Here is an 8,365-nt window from a genome sequence, read left to right as displayed (position 1 = left end):
GGTAGCTTGTAATCCACACTTACTTTTGCCTTAAGGTGGTTCAAATGCCAAGGAAATTCTATTTTTTCATCATCTCACTGTTGTCTCTGTTATCCTGTAATTGAAATCAATACTGGAAGCTCAATATTGATTTGACTTGATTTGATTTTCTTCACGTGCGTGAGTGTTGAAATGTAAAGAAAAGATGATGGAAGAACACAAACAATGACACTGTAGTGAACTTTGATGTTCATATGAAAATCTATTAAAAATGAAAGTGTGGAGAACCTTGTGTCACTTTAAGTGTCGCTGCATATGTATGTTTACATTACAATCTCAACCTCCTTATACAACAAAATATAATCATAAACTTCAGGGGGGAAGAGAGAGCAGGAGAGGGAGAAGAAAAGATAATGAAAAGCGGGAAAAGGAGAGAAAAGAGGAGAAAGGATTTCCACCAAAGTTTTACATGTTGATGTATCTCATAAATTATTTAAACCTTAGTATTCTGTTTTTTATACACCCTTGCCATAAATTGTTCATTATACACATTCTTTTCTGTATTGGAAATCACATAATTTGCTTAGATATGACTGATTATTAACATTGTATCAGCAATGTGAATAATCTCTCTAATGAATGTTTAAATGTAGGTTCATATATTCAGCAGCAGTGTTGGGAAGTAGTGACTGGTGTATTTTTATGTTGCTACCACTTGAGGGCGCTAATACACACCCTCGTTGTTTGTCAAATCACGAGAAGCCTCGCGAAATTTCACATGACCATAAGGCGGGATCCGGAAGACATAGCTGAGCGAAGCAACGTTTGCCAGTCACGAGAAACCTCGCGAGATTCTATTTGATTACAAGGCGGGAGCCGGAGAGCACAGCTGAGCGAAACCTTTTGAGAGACGAAACTTGCTAACACGTATTAGCAACAGAGCTACCTGCTTCTAACATGGATAACACGGAGGATTTGTCCGCACGGGTCTTATTCAAACAAATCCTCGACACCGAAGAACCCAGGACTCCTCTCACACACAGGTACCGATAACTTATAACCGGGAAGAGCTGACCGAGATACGTTACTTAGCTTGTTGTTGTTTTCCATGGCAGCCCTGACCTGGGTTGCTTCTTTGACATGTTTACCGCCCGCAGATCAACTATCAAAATGTTTTATTCATGAAGAGACGATAGGTGGTGATGTCGTCGACGTTTTGTCTTGAACTCATTTGGCATGTTGCTTATGGCAGGAACACGAGTGCACTGTAAACATCAAAACATAAACAAAAGCACAGAGACAAAGAGCAGTTTACGTTCTGAGCAATAGAAATGGAATGGATGCATTTCAGATGATTTTAGATGCATTTAATGTCAACCACAATCTGACATTAAATGCATCCAAATCATGTGAGCAGTGATGAGTCCAGCTGTACGTGTGTGTGTGTGTGTGTGTGTGTGTGTGTGTGTGTGTGTGTGTGTGTAGTGAGTCCCAGAGAGGGGGGGCCAGTGAACCCCGGCGCAGCAGCAGCAGACTGAACAGGCTGGATGCTGATCTGCCGGGAACCAGCGGGATCCGGCGCAGCAGCCGACTGAACAGGCCGGACGCCGGTGCCCAAACCCCCCAGGACCTCCTGAAGCGCAGCCTGAAACAGAAGATACGCGAGGTGAGGGGGGTCTTGAGGGGAATCTGCACGGTCTCATTTCCTCCACCGGTCCACAAAGACGGCGGACAGACTCACGTTCACCTGTCTTCCTCTCTACAGAGTTTGACCAGGAAATCTCTGCCCCCAAAGAGGAGGACCGCCTCGGCTGTCCGCAGAAGGACAAACACAGCTGACCCGACCTCGCTCCTGTACGGCGACGATGACACTCCGCGGCATCTGCTCAAGAACATCCTGCGGGAAGGTGAGCATGACCCGACCCGACCCGGATGCAGCTGTTGGTTTCCTTTGTAACCAAGTCCATGTCTCCTCATTCAGAGAGTGTCAAGTCCCCTCTGGTTCATAAGGAGCCTGTGACTAAGGAGCTGCAGCTACCATCAGCTAACTCCAGCCTCAACACCAGGCGCCCTAGGTAAGTGTGTGTGTCTCCTTGTTCACTGACTCTTCACTGTATGCAGATGAGTAAGTAATGTCTGCTTTCTCTGACCCTGTAGCGTTGACCTCTCTGAGCTGGAGCTGCCTGATGTAACGCTCACCAACGCAGTGAGCTCAGCAAAGGGCCTGAGCAGGAAGAGGCGGCGCCAGAGCCTGAACGTCACCGCGTTTGAGAAGCGGCTGAAAGAGCGAGACGGTGAGAATGAAAGCGTGCATGAGGAGGAGGAGGCGGCGGCCGTGTCAGTGAGCCGTCATTGTGATACGCTTCTGTTCACAGATGTTGAAAAGGAGGGAGAGGAATCGGAACCGGACCACTCGCTGTCCTCCACCTTCTCAAGGTCGCTTATTCTTTATTCAGGAACTCTGCTGTCTTGTTGATTGAGCTCTGAGGAGTGTGTATGAAGTTTTCAAATGCTTGCTTTTTTGCAGTTCAGCCACACTGAGTCTGAAAACACCTTTTGTTGATGTTGGGACGGAGAAGCGAGGCCTTCAGAGGAAAGTGCCTCACCGCCACAGGATCTCTACGGACGAATTTGGTGCAGCTTTATATAGAAGGCAGATTGAAGCGGGTAAGTCAGCTCCAAGTAATCTGGTCCCTGGTTTCAGAGAAGTTGAGTTTCAGTGTTTCCTCCCTCGCCGTCTCTCAGGAGTGAGCGGCATCAAGGTGGCGGAGCAGCTCGACAATGAGACGAGCGACTCCGGAGGCTTCTCGCTTAACCTAAGCGTCCTCACTGAACCCAATATCACCGCCGACATTGTGGGCTGTGACCCGACCCTCTGCACCCAGCCTGAGGCCCCCACGTCACACTCCTCCACTGTAGCAGCACAGGACAAACCTACACTCCAGGAAGACACACCAGGGGTGGAGGAAGAGGATGAGGTGGAGGAAGAGGATCAGGTGGAGGAAGAGGAACAGATGGAGGTGGAGCAGACTCAGAATGTCGATGCGGTTGAGTCCGAGCCTGAAACCACAGAGGGCTGCACTTCTGTTAAGCCTCAGTCTGAAGTTGTGGATGCAGCCGAGTCTCAAAACGAGGAGGAGAACAAACTTACTTCCTTATCTGAAGAGGCGGCTGCTGTCACGTCTCAGTCTGAGGAAGAGGAGGGTGGAGATGAAGCTCAGACAGAGGGAAGGAATGTTGCATCAACATCTAGGGAAGTGGCCAATGAGGTAGAATCTCAAACTGGTGATGAAGGTGCAGCTCACTCTGAGACTGAAGGCAATGCTGCAGGTATATCTCAGGAGGAAGAGGAAGAGGAAACGGCGGCGGCGTTTGCAGCAGAATCGCAGACTGAAGAAGACCCAAACGGCCCTCAGGTTGAAGAGGATATTGCAGCCCAGGCTGATTTTGAAGGAGAAGAGTGCACAGCTGAATCACAACCGGAGGAGGAAGAAACAGCCGATTCTCAGACTGAGGAAGAGGAACCTGCCGCAGAATCTCAAACTGAAGAGGCGGCAGATTATCAAAACACTCAAGAGGATCCTTCAGACGACCATCAATCTGAGGGAGAGGCGGGCGTGAACGATTCTAACACAGAGCATGATGGGAAGCAGGAGGATGAAGATGAAGCTGAGCAGGAATCAGAACAGCCCGATTTCGAGGTCCCGGACTTGGCCGAGCCTTCGACCCAAGAAGAGCCACAGAACGTTTCCGGCGGCGCAGAGCTCCGCCCTGAAGCTGACGAAGGAGACAGTTCACCTGATGAGAATGCTGACGAGGAAGAAGAGTGGGAGAATGAGGACGACGATATACGGAGCCAAGGTCGGTCTCTTTGCGGTCCATGCTTTTCAGTTGAAAGAAAGGGAATGGGGCCAAAAGGGAACTAACTTCCTGTTTTCATCTTCAGAGTTGAAGACTCCAGCGTTTGTCAGACAGAAGAGAATCTTCCCCCGCCCGGAGCCGACGGCCTCAACCAGCAACCAGAAGATTCAACCCAGGCGAGTTAAGTCTTTGTTATTCTGGAACAGCGGCCGGCCATGATGAAGGCAGCTTCACTCCCATGACAACAAGAGAGAATTCTGTTTTATTATTATGATTTCTACCAATAACAGCGGAGCCTCGTCTTCCTCGAAACCGAAGCCAGTCAGAGGAAAGAAGACGCAGCGGGCTAAGAGGGAATCGGTTCTTCCCAAGAGCTACCTCATGAACGCCTTCAAGCACTTTGCCAAGACGAAGGTCTCTGCAGACGTGTACCCCGTCCTGCAAGAGACGTAAGACACCGCCCTGAGGTCAAACACAACTTGGCTCATAGATTTCCCTCACTTGTGCTGTGGACAAATCCGATTTGTCTCCTTGCTTTGAACAGAATGGAGAAATTTTTCACCCGGATGGCGGAGGACCTGGAGACGTTCGCTCTCCACGCCAAGAGGAAAACCATCGAGGTGGAGGATGTGGAGCTTCTGTTGAAACGGTGGGTGTTGATGTGAAGCTCACACGTGACGCTCCACATGCTCTCCAGTCCACTTCTTACATTTACCTCCTCGTGTGTGTGTGTGTGTGTGTGTGTGTGTGTGTGTGTGTGTGTGTGTGTGTGTGTGTGTGTGTGTGTGTGTGTGTGTGTGTGTGTGTGTGTGTGTGTGTGTGTGTGTGTGTGTGTGTGTGTGTGTGTGTGTGTGTGTGTGTGTGTGTGTGTGTGTGTACAGGCAGGGTCATGTGAATGACAAGGTGCCAGTGGAAGTACTGATTGAGAAATATCTTCGCATGGATCAGCGGCGGCTCCTGATCCCCATCGCCACCAGCGGCAATGTTGTCATCCCTAAACTGAGGAGGTGAAATGTTTCAAACGGCTATAACTTTGTTTGTTTTCATTGTACGGGCCCCTTTACATTCTAATTCCACCTTGCATATGATGTGGACAGGTGACATCATCCCAAATTGTTGGATCGCGCTGTTATCTGTCATTTTTCCATTTAATTCTAATATTACATTTCTATGTATGGCTGTGTGTGGAAACGCATTGCCTCATTAATGATGCAAAGATAACATAAGTGCTTGTATGCCTCAACCTTTGTGTTTGTGCTCTACGCTGACGGTGTAAATGACAGGAGTGTATGCAGAATTCTAAAATAAAAGTTCTTTAATTGTTTCTGCACTTTGTGGCTATTGAATAAGAAAACCTTAAAAATAACAAATGCCACGGTCCAAAACATCAGAGTTGCTAACTTTTTACAACATTTTGCTACAATGTTCATGGTTGAATGTTTTCCGTGGGTTTACTCTTTTGAAAGCTCTCCTCACGTCGGCCGTGGTTAGGGACAGAGTGCAGTCGTCCTGGTCCTCAGCTAGCCTCACTTCAGGGGTGTTGTTGCTCGCCTCAAACCGTGCGTAGAAGGTGTTGAGCTCATCTGGGAGAGAGGTGGCGGGCAGGGCATCACCGCTATTCCTCCCCTTGTAGCCTGGGATGGAACGTAGTCCACATGCGTCTGGGGTCAGGGCTGCGATAAACACACTCCAACTTGTCCCTGTAGGATCTTTTTGCGTCTCTGATAGCCCTCTGGAGGTTTTGGATCTCCCCCAGGTCCCCTGAGTTGTAGGCAGATGACCGTGTCAAGAGCTTAGCACATACTTTGCCATTCACCCAGGGTTTCTGGTGGGGAAACACCTGACAGTGACCTTCTGACAGCCTCATCGATGCACTTGGAGATGTAGGCAGAGACAGAGTCTGTGGGGGGGTTTGTGTGACTTGTGACTGTTTGTATACGTGTGTATGTGTGTTTTAAATGTTTGCTGCATTTCTTAAGCTTTGGTATTTGGATGCTGCGTTTGAAAATGTTAGAGCTCTAGCTCCTAAATTGATTGACTCCAAGATATGGGTTTTTTTTTTTAAGATTTGGTCCATGATTACACTGTCGTTCTGGAAAAATTGGACCAAAAACTACATTTGCCCCAAACTTTCAGAAAATGATCCTCGTGTCCTGTAGATGCTGCCTTTGAAAATTTTAAGAATTTTAAGCAAATTGCATGCAATTGAAATTTATCTTGCACCCCCTCGTGTCACACACACAAACACGTGTATTACAGAGGGGGTGCAGGGTAGCCATTATACGGCCATAATGCGGTATGATTTAGGAGCTCTAGCTCTTAAATTGACCAATATATGGGCTTTTTAAAATACAATCGATTTGGTCCATGGTTACACTGTCGTGTCTATGGACTGAGCCACTGCCACACCCAAGCTGAAGTCAGGCCAGAGTGAGACTGATCAGTGAGATCGATCAAAGACATAGTTGCTCTTAACTTGGCAAAGGAAAGAGCGAGGATTCAAGAATTTCAAACAGAGCAACTGGCGCGCCTCTCACCCTCTAGCGCGCGTGCGCCCCCTCCTGAACGCACACGCACTTGGAGGGGGTACAGGTACCAGGGTGCAAATGGAAATTGCAAATCGATGCAAACTGTCAGCTGCTCCATGTGGAGAGTTGCTGCAACTCCCGTGAGGGATACATCCCGTGACTCACTGGCGCTTGAAGACGTTGCCCTGGAGTTGAACAAGCGCTGCGATGCGCCAATCCCGAAGGTACGCCGCGTCCTCAACGGACTGAGCCACTGCCACGACCAAGATGAAGTGAGGCCAGAGTGAGACTGATCAGTGAGATCGATCGATCAAGTGGATACAAAGACATAGGTGCTCTTAACTTGGCAAAGGAAAGAGCTAGATCTCTAGAATTTCAAACACATCATCTAGATGGCATTAGGATACATTGCTGCAAGATGGGGGAAATTTTAACCTCCAAGATATGGGCTTTTTAAAAAAACAAACGATTTGCTCCATGGTTACACTGTCGTTCGGGAAAATTGGACCAAGAATGTAATTTGCCCAATTAAAGGAAACACAACAAGGCTTCATAATTTAAAAATATGTCACCCGCCTGTGTGTAGTGGTGACATATTTAAATAAAAAAAAATCAGGATTCAGCGGTAGATGGGCAAACTTTGTAACTTGTATGTATCAGTATATGTCACACAGCGCTCTCTTGTGGTTAAAATAGAATACTGCATACTCAGCAGCTCTTCAGAAAACAGTTAAAGAGAAACAAGTTGCTGATCACAAGTTGAGGATGTGCTTATTAGGAAAAATCAATGATAATCATTTGTATTTAATGGGGATTCTGACTTGAGCCCCAAACTAAAATGAGTGTGACCCCCCTGCTCTAGGCTCTTTCCATATGCTCCATGGTTACACTGTCGTTTTGGAAAATCGGACTGATTGGTTGTATTACTTTACAACCTATAACAACACTGTCTTGTGCACTCTCTATTTTATTCTCATAGACCATTAGATGAGGGTGCCGACTCCGCCGGGTGTGCAACGGCGTACTTGCCGTTGTCGGCTAACTTTTAACGATATGCTTAAAAAATATATATACTGTATATATATTTTTTTTTTTTGGAATGCGATGCGACCGACCCACATTGCCTTCGACGTATTGGGCACCCCTGCAGTACACAAAATGCTGAAAGAGTGTATCTTTGTTTGAATGAATTCAACATTTTGCTACAATGTTCATTGTTGAACGTTTCATCCCTTGCCTGTCACTTCTGGCTGAAATGAGGAGCTGCTGTGACCAGGTAGGAACCATAGTCACTGACGGTGTCCCCGACGGAATCTTACACGGGTGCACGTTCCATACGTCCCCAAATTGTAAACAGACAAACATGTTGAGCAGTGTTGCCACTTTAGCGACTTTCTCGCTAATCTGGCGACTTTTTTTTAGACAAAAGCGACTAGCGACAAATCTACCGACTTTTTCTGGTGTTATTGGAGATTTTTGGAGACTTCTGGCGTTTTGGAGACTCTGACGTATCGTTCCGCAGTTACTGTCCACCTTCTCTCCTCCAGCGTCCATTATAATGACATCCAACACGTCAATTGTGCAAATTAGGTGAGTGTGTCATATGGCGACTTTTAGGACAACTTATAGCGACTTTCCTTACTGAGGAGTTTGCAACAGTGGGTTTGTGGATTTATTCAACAGGAGAAAGGCGTGCAGTCCTTTGGTTGGACTTTTGAACAGTAAGCGTACAGAGGTATAATGTAGTCGCTGACCTCATGATTACATCAAGTGATGATCCCACGGTTTACATTACTACGCTCAAGTATATTCAGTCTGTGTCTTTTGGGAGGACCTGACCTTTAACCATAGTCCCTGGGCATATCTCCCAAATCTCCAGTTAGACCACCTGGAGTTGTTAAAAACCTTCAATACTACCACATGTGTCAACTGCATGTCAATAGTCCTGCTTGAACCTCTTCAACCTGGATGCCTCCAGCTGAGGGTCCTCCGGTAAG

At 47.1% G+C, this 8,365-nt stretch overlaps 1 protein-coding gene across 1 annotated transcript; it reads left to right on the top strand.

Moving 5' to 3' along the window:
- Positions 1 to 843: 843 nt before the first annotated feature.
- On the top strand, positions 844 to 5,120 carry cenpt (centromere protein T). The gene is made up of 12 exons (XM_076152005.1): positions 844 to 1,022; positions 1,465 to 1,645; positions 1,745 to 1,886; positions 1,961 to 2,054; positions 2,137 to 2,273; positions 2,355 to 2,415; positions 2,507 to 2,646; positions 2,725 to 3,840; positions 3,926 to 4,025; positions 4,131 to 4,289; positions 4,385 to 4,489; positions 4,722 to 5,120. The coding sequence occupies exons 1-12, from the start codon at positions 937 to 939 to the stop codon at positions 4,849 to 4,851; spliced, it is 2,451 nt and encodes an 816-aa protein (XP_076008120.1). The 5' UTR covers positions 844 to 936; the 3' UTR covers positions 4,852 to 5,120.
- The last annotated feature ends 3,245 nt before the right edge of the window (positions 5,121 to 8,365 follow it).

The sequence above is a fragment of the Genypterus blacodes genome, unplaced genomic scaffold, assembly GCF_046128005.1.
Source record: "Genypterus blacodes isolate CSIRO-AG114 ecotype Tasmania unplaced genomic scaffold, CSIRO-AGI_Gbla_v1 ptg000055l_1, whole genome shotgun sequence".
NCBI lineage: Eukaryota > Metazoa > Chordata > Actinopteri > Ophidiiformes > Ophidiidae > Genypterus > Genypterus blacodes.
Note: the sequence above shows the minus strand (reverse complement) of the source record. Positions and strands in the feature narration are given on the sequence as shown.

Coding starts and splice junctions, on each gene's coding strand:
- cenpt (XM_076152005.1), top strand. CDS start 937: ATGGATAACACGGAGGATTTGTCCGCACGGGTCTTATTCAAACAAATC. Junction 1,023..1,464: donor AGGACTCCTCTCACACACAG/GTACCGATAACT, acceptor GTGTGTGTGTAG/TGAGTCCCAGAGAGGGGGGG. Junction 4,490..4,721: donor GTGGAGCTTCTGTTGAAACG/GTGGGTGTTGAT, acceptor GTGTGTGTACAG/GCAGGGTCATGTGAATGACA.